Below are 13,100 nucleotides of genomic sequence, written 5' to 3'. Positions count from 1 at the left end.
CTGAAATTCAGAGGATTCGATATCATGACGTATGCAACTCATCAAATCACATTCATAATGCACATCGCATGAACAAGAAATTAAGAGGTAAGAATAATGAATTCTAACCAGAAGTTATAGTAAAGCCCAAAGAAACAACACATCCAACAACAAGATGTGCCCCTGCCTCCTATGATCCAAACATTCCCAACCAAACCATAGTCCAACAGTTCCTCCCAAATAAACAAAAGTTCCAAAACCATACTCCATGCCTGAAAATTATTTAAGCTGGTGGAGCGCTGGTGTTCTGTGTAGCTTCAGTTCTTTGAACGGCTCCAAATCGGGTATTACCTTGGTCAAAGATCTAGAGAAAAAGTCAGTGCGTGGTACAATCAAAACTGGGTTGGGGATGGAGCTTACAGCATAGATTCCCTTGAGGAAAGTATCGCCAAGAATATCAAACGTCATGGAACCTCTGGATTGGATACCGCCATAAACCATACCATTACCCGCATCGGCAAATCCCAAATCTTCCTTTTGAACTGCGAATTGCTTGCCGCCGACGGCAAAAGTAACGACGGGGAGATCATCGGCGCTGGTGTTACTTGGGAATGTGTATCCTTGCTGTTCCGAATCATAAGTAGATCCTGGGATTGCATCATAGATGGCTTGACAAGTTTCATCAGAAACCAATGCAAGAGTGGTTCCGGTATCGGCAATAGCCTGGTTACCAGTCTGCGCGACAGTCTTGCCGTTGACAGTAGCAGAAGTGGAGTCAAACATCCAGAATCCTTGAGAGTTGTCGATGGGGGTGTAGTAGATTTCGTTGCTTCCAACAACGTCTTGGTCGATGTAGCCAAATGTGTAGAAGCTGACACCTTTGTCGGCTTCGTCGGCATCACGCCAGCTACCGAGATTTACAGTGAAAAGTTCGGCATCTGATGGGATATCTTCTTGGCTGATCATGTTCTCAACGGGTGTAGCAACTGGTTTGGGTGTGACGGTATTGATGCTACCCCATGCGAGACCAAGCAATCCATCGCCGGCACCCTGTTCAAATTGAGCAGACAATTTGGTTGCAAGCTCAATTGCCTGGTTTTTGATGGCCAGACCACCAAGAGAAACAGTATCTGTTCCAACGGTACCTGAAGCAGAAGAGGAATCACCATATGAGATTTGCCACTTGGAACTCTTGGCAGTTTTGAAGGTGGAAGACTTTGATGGGTCGAAGATCGTGTGTCCAGTTGCCTTGGAAGTTGTGGCTTTGGGAAGTTCTGTGGACCAGACCTATTTCGCCATGTTAGTTTTTGCTGCGAGAGTCAAACGTTCGTGTACTTACCCATAAATCAGACGATCCAGTATCAAAGTCAAGCATTAGAGTTTGTGCTGGAGTACCAATTTGTACAGGGCAAAGATACTCAGAATCATTTTGTTGGTCTTCGGCTGGGACTTCGCCGTTCTCTCCGGTAGATGTCTTCTTTGCCAACACACGTTGAGTTTGTGATTTATGGCCAAACTTATGGAAGCTAGCTGAAGTTGCGGTGGCCTTGTTCATCTGAAAGTATGGACCAGGCTGTGTGGGCTCAAAGCCCCACTTATTGAGTAGATAGACATAGGATTTGGTACCGGATCTTTTGTAGTTCTTGTTAGGAACCAGTCTAATCTTTGACAAGCCTTGGAGAGTAGCCATGTTGGGTATTTGATCAAGGTGGATAGAGAATTTAGTTAATAATTATTCTGTTGTAGGTAGATGTGATTTAAAGATGAATGGTATGAGGAGAGAAAAAGTTGATGAAGGGAAAGGCTGCCTTTAAATGCTGTTAAGCATCGTAACTTTCTCACCTGTAGAGCTCCCTTTCCCCGCTAAGATACCTAGCTTTCAGATGATCTAGCCAAGGCGTCATAAATTTAAGTTCCGTAGTTTCAGGGCAGCTTCCATGCTATGCACGACCGGGGAAGCCGCATAGTGGGTATTGATAAGGAATCATTTGGTGAGGCACACCCCTTCAAGCACGCAGCTGTTGGTAAATGCCAAGATCATATGATTTGAGTATCAAAAAGTCAAAAAGAATTCTTGATGCTATTCATGTACACTTGGACATGGTTGAAGATCTAAATTTGGCCGAATCTTCAACATACTGTATCTCGTGAACGGATTGAGACGAAATCCCCCAAACACCGAATTCGCCCCTTAGTCAAGATAGTGACACACTGCGAGAGGGGGCAGTGAAGATGATGTTATCCAGGGTACACAAGGTTTATCTTTCGGCACTTCCTTCAAAGTGGATCGATTCGAGACAACAACCCCTCGTCGTACATGATCTGAAGAAGTAACAATTGAGAGAGGCTGTGCCAATAAACATGAGATACTACGCGTAAGCTAACCACTCCACAAAAAACAAGAAATAAGCATCCACTAGGTCGAATTAGATGGAGTAGGAACCACCCGTGCCGTTGTATAGTGCCGTTCGTCGTTGTCAAGCTCATGCTATCCAAACATTGGCTCACGACAACATCATCTGGAACATTAAAACGGACGATATCAAGCTGAAAATTTATTGATTTGCGTTGACAGTTTCTTCAAGGGTATCAACAAAGAAGGAGGATAATTGACGTCATTAACGCCAATAATAGCTGGCTATAGTGCTTCATGGAGTGGCGTTGATCGATTACCAAATGCTGCGAACAAGCTGCGTCGTACCTGAAATCCCAATGAGATATTACACATTGGGAAATGTTCAGTCCTTGATATGGTAATTGCGCCGATAGAATTTGGACACACAACACACAGGACACAGGACATAGCATCCCAATACCAAGTAAGCTGACCAAGGTAGCATTTCCCATCATAACCCCGACAGTACAAAATCGATAGATTGTTCGCATGAATCCGAGATACGAACATGGCGATGCCTATCGTGCGAATTTAGTGGAGTTGCACATGGGATATAGCTTCATGACCTTCCGAGCTTCCTTATCAGGAGAAGCCAAACCAAAAGCTTGAATCCACTTGGCACCACTCTTGGTGGCGGGTATCGGGAATCCCCCACCATAGAAGTATCCTTGATCCTTTATACAGTTCATTCGTCTGTTTCAATGTCCTTTTCTTAATGCTTGTTTCTTCTTCCTTCGTGAAGCCAGAAATTCGCATCAATTCGTATCAATTCGTGGTCGTGCTGCTGATCCCATCTTAAGATCAAGATCAAGGATTGGAATTTTATTTTTAACTCCTGGCTCATCATTCTCTATTTTGAGACATCGCCCCTAGAAATGACGTTTCTTCACTTGGCTTCCATGTTGACTTGTTGATATGATCACCTCCACGGGATATGCAAGACATGTATCGTTTGCAAAATATCTACCGGTCCTGTGCTGTTGCGCGGCTGACAGCTGCGAGTATGGTGATTCAGGACATCACACCCAGAAGCTTGCCCAAACAAACTTCTTGCTGTTATCTCGGGGCTCTTCCAATCTAAGGGCAAGAAGTGTGTTTAAAATTTTGTGGTGTGAATTTAGCAGGGTCTGGGAGGTCTTCTGATATATGTGAGGTGCGCGAGTAGCGGATCTGGGTAGGCGTAGGATTCATTCATCATGTGCTTTAGCAATTGGTCTTTTGTTACTCTATATAACGTGGTTTATCAGTGCATGGCCTATATCAATAAATGGCCCACTTTCACCTCAATTCAACTCCCTCATTTCAATATACATTTTATTAATAATCCATAATAAATTCGAATAATAAAGAAACCTATATATTATTTATTATTATAGTTATTCAAAAAGATAAGAAATTAAATATTCGAAAAATTGTAATACTATATAATATCCCATAATCAACATTACAATATAAAATTAACAATATACCTCCTTATACAGAAATTCAATCTAAATCTTAAAATCTCTTAGAATTAGAAAAGGAAATCATTATTCAGTATATAATTAATATGAATTCAAGAGATTTTGTATTTAAATAAAAAGGGATAGAAAATATAACAAATTATATTCTTGAATCTTAAAATACAAAAAGAATTAGAAAGTTTTAGGTTCATTAATTTATTAAATGTTATATAGAGTTAAAAACACATTTTAAATATATTTATGATTTTCAAAAAATTCTCTACAAAAATTCTATACTTATTGAAAACTGATTCTAATTTATATCGAATATACAAGCAAAATATAGTATTCTCGATTGTAATTTATAAAACTTTGATGAAATTAGCTTTATAATAGATATTATAAGTATTGGTATAATTATTACTAATACTGAGAGATACAGCAAAAATAAAGTTATACAATCAGACAATCGAGAATAAGCAACAGTGATTATATATAGTAATAATAAAAGAAACACTATACCTCCATTTCTGATAGTTCTGTTACAACGGATTAGTAACAGGCTGTGGAATCACTAACCTATAGGCTATAATGGTATTATAGGCCTCAGTGATTCAGCTGCAGTATACCGGGGGACACTAGGCACCCAAGGAAAGCCTCAGGCATGTATATAGTATTAGTCATAGGATACCCTAGAAACCTAGAACATAGTTCCCAGGACAGCAGGTCCTAGGAAAGACAGAACACAGTAAGCAAGAAGGCTTCACTAGGATTAGTAATGTCCCAGGGGATTAGCCCCAGGACAAAAGAATAAGCTAGGACAATAGAAATCACAGGACAAGTGTCATGTGATCAAAAGCCGATCGACTTATCGATCGACTTGTCGATCGACTTGTCGGTCGACTTCAGTACGAAGGTCTATATAGGGAATGGGTTTCATTACAATGTAGAGCTTCGTGCTCAAGAACAATCATTAGTTTCATTACTATAGTTACGAGAATTGCAACCAGTTACAACCTTATTGAATTCCTACTTGAAGTTTAGTCTAAACCACCTCGAGAGATCTCTAGACACTTCCACGTGACCCTAGAGGCAGCTCCCGTAACAAATACTTACTAAATAAAAAACTATAAATATATTATTTCAACAAAAGATTAATATTCAAATTCGATGTGATAGATATCAAAATAAAGGAAATTCTAATATAAAGGTATTCTTTAATCGATACTATAGTAAATATAGAAAAACAGGTTATAATATAAGAATCTATAAAAATAATATAATAGATTCTAGATTATTAGATTTATAATAACTTTAATTAATTGATTCAATAATTATTAAGAAATATAAATTTGAAAATATAAATTGAGATGAAAGTAGGCTATTCACTAATATAGGCCATGTATTGATAAATCATGTTATGCTGCTTCTTTAAATCACTTTGCACTCTACCTTTTGGCAGTAGAAACGGCTCCCATTCATAACTTTGATCGCTGAGTGGGTGATAATCCGCGAAAACGACGGATACGTACCAAACGATACATCCTGCTGCAACTCTATGGACAAGACCGAGCTTGAGAAAAGAAGATGGTGTCGTCGTGACGCCTTCAGTATCATTGAGGTTGATATTGTGCATATAGTACCACGCTGTTGGCGCTTATTATGCTGTGCTGACGGCTTACATTCCTATGCTACACAAAGTTGAAAACAAGCTTCTCGCGAATGCACAACTGTGTGGGGGTCAGTGAGACATCTGAAAATGGAGATAGCATTCAATCATCGTCCTTGGCATGGACTTAGAATCAAGACCAATTCTGCCAACGGGCATGATAAAAAGTGAGCATCCCGCCGCGAGTCATATCGAAATTTTGCATCTCCCGAAGATATTGAAATTCGGTTGTTATATCGGCAATTCAGGGTTGGATAACATCCATTTATTGTAAATCAATTTTTCATTATCGGAATGCAATGAGCATTTACCAGATCATCACAACCCCCAATTCTTGAATGCTTGAACAATGTTTGGGAATTCGAAGTCCCTCGATCTAGGATGGGTATTGAAGACACAAAGGGTGTCCTGTGACCCCCAATACAAGAATATCAACCCACTCGTCTCATCTAGTATCTCTATTCCCCCATTTCACCCTCCAGATTTGATTCTTAATTTTTTGGTCGATATTCTCCCACGTCCATATCAGTATCCAGCTGCACATCACATACTCTCCTTAAAGATCCTCTCCGCCTCCTTCTCCACTCCCTCATCCTTGATGTTTTTTCTCTCTCCCACCTCAAACACTCCACTATCTCCTTCCTCATTATTCCTTTTCTGTCCTTCCAAAACACCTCTTATCGTCTGTACAAAAACGCAGCTTCCAAAATGCTATCAAAGCTAACCAAAGGACCAAAATACACAGACATTCCATCCATCCCAGAAATCCAATCACACAAATGACCCAGACCCACGGAATCAAGTATTGTATGGTTTGGAAGAACTTCTTGAGTGAGTGGGTGGGAAGACAGATAAATTGAATGTAGATATATCGAAAATAGTGAGTAGCCGCAAGCCCAGGAGATGAAAGGTGTGAGGAGGGGTACTGAGATAGAGAGAATCATGTTGTCCGACATAATGAGAATAGTCAGATTCTATGTTGCTTTTGGCTGAATTATCTAATGTGTACTTCCTGCAGTGTTTTGTATCTTAAGATATATCCGTTCAAAAAGAGCAAAGACTCAGAGGGGATGGAAGCATATATTCCCCAGATTTGAATCATCTTTAGGTACGTCACAGTTTCCAGTTTCCACAAACAAAGGTTGACTAGGAAGTTTGTTTCGTGAGCTGTATAACGGCAGAGTGCTACCAAACCATTCCCCAATTGTTTGCTATTCTGTCCAATTTGTGGGATATCAATCATGGATAATCAAGCTTCTGTCGTCTAGCGATGAAAAAGATGGATTACCTAAAGCAGTGGTCGCGTTTGTTTCTTGCTCGCTGCTAAGATGTGATACTTACTTACTTCAAAGCCTTTCATCACTAACTCTCTCTGAAGGGGAGGCGAATCTTTCGATTCTAACTGATTCATATAATCTCCCTGTAACTTAGCATACCAAGCGCCCTCGACAGTGTTGCGTGTGACGAAGTGAATCCGCTTCAAAAAAGGTATACTCGAGCATAACATCAATCAATACCCTCTCTGGATTATTATTATGGATGGTAAGCTAGCTCGACATTGTTCTGCTCATCAGAAAAGCACATAGTAGAAAACTATATATCCACGTAGTTCAAATAAGATAGGAAAATATGTGATTTAACACAATCAACTAGTTGTGAACCTTCACATGCATTAAGATGTCCGTCATATGACCGCGTACCATTTCTCCTGCCTTTTAAACGATGGTGTTGTAACAGCTGTACGATATGCTCTTGTCTGGTCCTTGATATCAAAGAGCTCGTCACTCATTATTGAGATAGGATATCTTGAAATAAAAGAGGTCTCAAGCAACGTAGATGTCAAAATTTGGCTAAGAAACCCGTCGATATCGTGATGGCATTGAAAGCTTGAATCCACTTACTTCTGAATAGCATGCATGAGTCAAATTTAGGAGACGACATCTCACTGGTACCAAATGATTATATGTTCCAGAAACATTTTTCGAGGGAAAGAGAAGATCTCCCTTTTGTATCATATCAAATTGGCGTGCCACGGCTAAATATCGGCTTCCCACTAGCACGTGATATCAACACGTCGAGCCTCACTCGCCTCGACAAAAAATTCTGCTTCGGTTCTCTCGGGCTCTGGCACCCTTCACTTCAAATAAGCCTCGAGATTTAGAGCGATTGTATTGATGGGGTTTTTTTCACAGCTTCGGTGGCAGAGAATATCAATAAATGGTACACATGTATGATGTATAATATTCGACCAGTTCCCTTTAGATATACGAGTAGATGGCTTCTTCGCTAATCCAAACCGTATCTCACATCTGGACATCTGTACATCCATGGATCTGGGGCGAAACTGATTTTCGAGGAGAAGCTTCATAAATGATTGACTCAGATGCTAGTTGATGCGAGATAGGCGACGCTCTTCTTTTGACTGTTACTTCGTAGTTGATCGCAGCTCTTATCGAACAGACTCACCGCATGTATACGGCCGAAACACACGAAGTGGATACCGAAGCTGTGGTCCAAAAGCTAAACTTTGCAATACTTATGCGAATTGATAAACCATATCTTGATCTGTTGATACTACATCGACATTTCAAGCAGTGACAAGTGTCTCGATGGAGCTTGCCGGGAAATGGAAAACAAGGACCAATCTAGCACTTTGTTCCGGGGGGCAAGGTTCTTCATCCCTTCCAGTGAAGCCAAACACATATCGTTAGGTACAGTGATATTGATGAACTATTGATAGACTGCGTATTCTGCCAAAACTTTCCAAATGACCCACTTCAACCCAATTCTTCAACTGGACCAAGTCTGGGTGCACCTCTTTCCGCAAGGGATCTTTGCCATGTGATAGCTCTAATAAGTATATTGGGGACTCGTATCGAAGTTTGTGTATTTAGGCTCACCAAATAAGTCTTCAGTTTTTGAACGTCGGAATCCGAGCAAGCGCCGGTGCCACGTTGTTTCATGGAGAAGATAATCGTCCCGTAATATCTCTGGCATTTCAGAGATTATTTGTTAAGAATATCGGTAGTGGTGGATTGATCAAGGAAGCCTTGAAGTAATATGTCCTCTGCATCTCGAGGGTTATCAGTAATTTGCCGTCTAGCGAGGACAATATTACCCCAGTGGTGCAGCTCACGTCGATTTTCATCTATGAGTCTTTTCCTCTTGGGAGGGTAGCATGCGATGTAGAACCCAAAATTTGAGCCTTGGTGTATACCGACTAATTTCTGCTCCTTTTCGACGCGCAAAAGCTTGTAGTGTTTCATTTGAACTGCAATATATCAACCCAATGAGATCGTTAATTCCGGACGAAAGTGGTTTAGCTGTCAGCTGGCCTACAGTATCAATCGTATCCCATTCTCTTCCTAAGAGCTAGCAGCTCTGTATACCGATCTTTTGGGCAACATCTAACAATAGATCACCGAATCGTCGTCCGATGACCAGGTGGCTCAACTTCCAGTCTGTCAGAATGATGGATCTTTTAATCTCCAATCTAGGAAGCGTGATAGTATGGCACTGTGCGACACGAACTAGTCTTTTTTTATTATCTGATGCGCGATAGTCATATTCTCTTGACAACTGAAAGGAAAAGAAAAATATGAGGAATCTTCGTACTCCGATCTCCTTGCGTCATGTGGTTGTGAGCAGTAACTGTTAAGTAGTGTCGACGATATTCTTCTAAGATACCTAGCTAGATCTCATAATTTGATTGTTTTGAAGAAGCCAGAGTACAAGCGGCATATAATATGCTGGGTGTAAGCAAACGGTCTGGCGGGTCAATGCTGGCCGGTCTCTATATGCACCGTTTTATTCACTATTTCATGTGAAGAGGGTGCATATGATCTGTTTTAATATCACTTACTCAACCAATCATGCCAACATGGTTGTGCACTTCAATGGCGCTGTGGATAAAGCGCCATGCTCTTGACGGAAACTTGGCGCGGCTCGATTCGCAGGTCAGGTTCTTGAAAGTCCTTCGGGATAATTCGTTATGTGTGGGGATTGTTGGCTTCTTTACTAAATATTCTATATTGTAGATTTGACTTCTACCCATTATTATTATAGCGATATCTTAGTTCTTGATTGCCGATTACTAAGAACAGAAATTTTTGCTCTTTTTTGGGCTCTTCTGAGCTAGAGCTAATACATAGTTGAATTTTTTGTAGATCTATGAATATATGAATGTAGGTGAATGACCTTAAGTCATTAGTAGTACACTAAGCGAGAGGGCTAGCCTCAAAGCATATAAGGATTGCTTCTTTCTGTAGATAGCTAGCTCTTTAGACAGAATACAATATTGACATTTAGGACCTACCATCGTAGGTGCTACGTCATCGTCATCTGTATCCTTCTCAAACCAACAATGAATCATTCAATAATTATTCACCAAAACCAATAAGAAATACAACTCCATTTTATATATAAATACAATAATAATTGTCATCTTCTTCCGAAGAATAAGTGTTTGGAAATTTTTGGATTCAATAAGCAATGGCGTAGGTACCTATAGCGTCTTTTTGGGACGAATAGTGACAAAATTCAATGTTTTAGTGTAGATCGCCTCGACGCATCTTAACGTCGATCGGCAATGCATTGTTGTAGCAAAAGTTTGGTAACATCAACGGCATCCCATTTCCTTTCAATTCTAAAATACTTTGATAATATCTATAGCAACAGTACTAATAGCCTCCTTACCAGTAATCCAATTTGTTTCCAACCACACCTTTGTTTGTGTCCCATTTTACCACGAGAAACACCTAATCCTTCATCTCATTTTCACTTCAATAATTCTCTCTAGCATCCCACATCTCTATCGCCGTCTTCTTTCTAGCTATCCGTTGTCCTCGACTCAAATTCTCTCTCCTGCCATATTTCCTCTCAACATCACTACTCCAACTGCTCTTTCTCTTCTTCCCTCCATACCAACTGCCACTCACACACCTTTTCTTCTCTCCAATATAATTCGCACCACTAACCGTGCGTTTCTCCCTCCAACTTCCGACATCCCTACTCCCACTACCCCCACGATTTCTTTTAATCTTTTCCGACGTATTAGAAACCGATCTCTTTTGAAAATAAGCTTTACGGAACACATTATTAGGATCAAGCCATTGCAAGCAAATTTGATGCATAGGTTTTGCTTTCTCCTCTCCCTTGCAAGGAGATCGAACCGACCAGTCCCAAAATCCAAGGAACTTATATGCGTTCTCCAGTGCTTGGCGGCCTTTAGTCTCATCCGCTGCCAATTCATCAAGGCTTAGCGGTTCCACGGTGATTCTCTTGAGAATGAACGCTTCATATTTCCACAGCAATTTGACACCAAGAAGTTCTTCGGTTCTTTTAACTGGATCGAAGCTCCAGAGCTGAAGAGCTGAAGAATCTAGATGGTTTTGAGTGAATGATGTGAAGCCATAGGTGTAAGGCCGCTTTCCTGATTCGAACGGCAAGAGCTGATGCTTCAATTCCATCAGACGAAATATTTCTTGTTTTGCGATTTCATTTTGAGCCTCAGCATTATCTCTTTTCCATTCATTATATCTCTCGCGACCCCATCTTCCGAGTAGTAGGATCTCCGGACTTTTTATCCATTGTTCGTGAAGGGCTTCTATAGATGTACTGCCTTCTGACTTGATGGAAATAACTGTAGGAGGATCTGTAGGATCACTAGTCGACTTAGACCTTATAGCCAGGCGAAAGCTTCTTGGTGCTTCTCTGACTTCTGCAATTGTAGAGAAGATCCGATTTTTCTCATCAACGACATTGGTTACATGGTTTGCGAAAACAGTAGGTTCTTCATCCAAACCTCCGTCTTTGAGGAATCCTACCAACGGTATATCAATTTCAATAGGTTCCTCGACTACTTTTGCGACTTTAAACCTGATTTGGTCTTTTTCAGCACTGATATTGATTTGTGGTCCTGCAGCAACGCAAAGATCATCCCCGACAATTCCATTCGTAAAGTTTGCGTTTGCATTTCCCAGTGGATCAGTTTCATCCACCGTGTCTCTCACTTCTCTCACCTCTGTAACAGTTGAAGTAAGTTTACCCTTGTTGAGTACGTTATCAATCACTGGTCCAGTGGCCATACGAAGACCTTCATATGCTTCATCCACAATCGCATTTATAGCATCTACTTCCGATGCCGTAACTCTCAGTAGCCGCGAGGTATTTTTATCCGTATCCACTACCTGATTATCCGCCTTAACACGCGTTAGAGGCACACTTTCACTCCCTCTATTCCCCGCATAATTTCTATCATTCCCTATCAAGACCCGGAAATTAGCATTTTTACCATTCCTCCCCGTGTTAAGCCGGATTTTATCTCAAAGGAAAAACTCACAAAATAACCTATAAACAATGCGTTCAGCAACATCCAGCTTCTCTTTCTCTCTGTCATCATACACTTCTCTCGTCTCCACGCCAAAAGCAGCAAGTATACTCTCATACGCCTGCAGGAATCTGACCAAGTCGATCTTGTCATCGATGGCTCGATATACCATTTCTTTTTTGCTGTATTTGTTGCCTCTGGATCTTATTCTCTTGAGATCTGAAGCTATATTAGGACTTGAGTAGAGAGGAGATCTTTGCGGCGCAGCTGGGGAATAGAAGTTATGTGATAATGAGAGAGGAGAGATGGATCGTAGGATCTCGTGATTGTCGAAGGTGATTGGGGTTGGAGTGGTAAAGTTAGAGTTAAGCCAGAAATCCTGGTCAGTTAAATAGGATGCCATGTTTGCGGAGAAAATGGGGAATGAATGAATAGACACAGACGAAGATATATCTTTTCGTGTACCACGTCAATTTGAAGTGCACACTTTACCTAAGGATATATACCAAAATAACTGTACAAGCAATGCAGTGAAATTATTTGATGTACGAGTCTTTATTGGAAGAGCAGAAGAATGAATAGTATTTCAAGTTGGGTCATGCAGACTATGATGTGTTTTTCCTCCAGATCTGTTTCGATTAAGGAAGTCGCTACTAGGCATCGAAAACCAGCCCATGTGGATGTAGTACGCCATGATCTCGAAACAATTTCGTTTTGACAGAGATGGATGTAAATGGAAGGAAGTGACTGATCACTTGAATACAGTAGTAGAATGGGGAAGGAGTGACAAGGCTGGGATCCTCGACGGGGGGTATCGCCAAGGAAAAATTGTACAGGTTATTTGATATTGATATTTATCTAGTAAGTACCTAGTAGTTATAAGAGGACCGTCTCGTTACTGCTGCATTCTAGAAGATATTTGAAGTCTGGGAAGTAGGTAAGAAAAACCGGATTAGATAAAAAAGAAATCAATTAGTTAACACCCAAGTATCGAAATCACAATGAAGTCCACAACTCCCAACACACAACAATACAACAAAGAACTTTCCTCTTAACTTCACAACACAATCAAGATTTCGAATCAAAAATAGCGTTCTTCATACCAATCGACTACTGAGATCTATCTAATCCTAACCCTTCAATCCACAGATAAAAAGAAGCAATACTAGTTACATGATTACCCAACATTCATCTTTCTGCCCACGACCCAAATTCTGAACGAAAAAAAGAACATACAATAGAAGTAAAATAAAAAATGTAGATAGAACTAAATGCCCAAGCGGATAT

General features: G+C 40.5%; 5 protein-coding genes across 5 annotated transcripts; 1 reads left to right on the top strand and 4 right to left on the bottom strand.

Moving 5' to 3' along the window:
* Positions 1–258: 258 nt before the first annotated feature.
* On the bottom strand, positions 259–1,669 carry Bfra_008158 (putative aspartic endopeptidase protein; the record flags this gene model as incomplete). Its single annotated transcript, XM_037338522.1, has 2 exons — positions 259–1,266; positions 1,319–1,669. 2 exons carry the CDS (start codon positions 1,667–1,669, stop codon positions 259–261), a joined length of 1,359 nt encoding a protein of 452 aa, XP_037191828.1.
* A 948-nt stretch (positions 1,670–2,617) lies between these two features.
* On the bottom strand, positions 2,618–2,865 carry Bfra_008157 (uncharacterized protein; the record flags this gene model as incomplete). The annotated part of the gene is made up of 2 exons (XM_037338521.1): positions 2,618–2,680; positions 2,704–2,865. 2 exons carry the CDS (start codon positions 2,863–2,865, stop codon positions 2,618–2,620), a joined length of 225 nt encoding a protein of 74 aa, XP_037191827.1.
* A 27-nt stretch (positions 2,866–2,892) lies between these two features.
* Positions 2,893–3,319, bottom strand: Bfra_008156 (uncharacterized protein; the record flags this gene model as incomplete). The annotated part of the gene is made up of 2 exons (XM_037338520.1): positions 2,893–3,067; positions 3,255–3,319. 2 exons carry the CDS (start codon positions 3,317–3,319, stop codon positions 2,893–2,895), a joined length of 240 nt encoding a protein of 79 aa, XP_037191826.1.
* Positions 3,320–6,215: 2,896 nt separating this feature from the next.
* On the top strand, positions 6,216–6,478 carry Bfra_008155 (uncharacterized protein; the record flags this gene model as incomplete). Its single annotated transcript, XM_037338519.1, has 2 exons — positions 6,216–6,324; positions 6,374–6,478. The coding sequence occupies exons 1-2, from the start codon at positions 6,265–6,267 to the stop codon at positions 6,476–6,478; spliced, it is 165 nt and encodes a 54-aa protein (XP_037191825.1). The 5' UTR covers positions 6,216–6,264.
* Positions 6,479–10,266: 3,788 nt separating this feature from the next.
* Positions 10,267–12,216, bottom strand: Bfra_008154 (uncharacterized protein; the record flags this gene model as incomplete). Its single annotated transcript, XM_037338518.1, has 2 exons — positions 10,267–11,747; positions 11,826–12,216. 2 exons carry the CDS (start codon positions 12,214–12,216, stop codon positions 10,267–10,269), a joined length of 1,872 nt encoding a protein of 623 aa, XP_037191824.1.
* Positions 12,217–13,100: the final 884 nt, after the last annotated feature.

The sequence above is a fragment of the Botrytis fragariae genome, assembly GCF_013461495.1.
Source record: "Botrytis fragariae strain BVB16 chromosome Unknown tig00000061, whole genome shotgun sequence".
NCBI classification, from domain to species: domain Eukaryota; kingdom Fungi; phylum Ascomycota; class Leotiomycetes; order Helotiales; family Sclerotiniaceae; genus Botrytis; species Botrytis fragariae.
The sequence above is the reverse complement of the archived record's forward strand: the minus strand, read 5'-3'. Positions and strand labels throughout refer to the sequence as shown.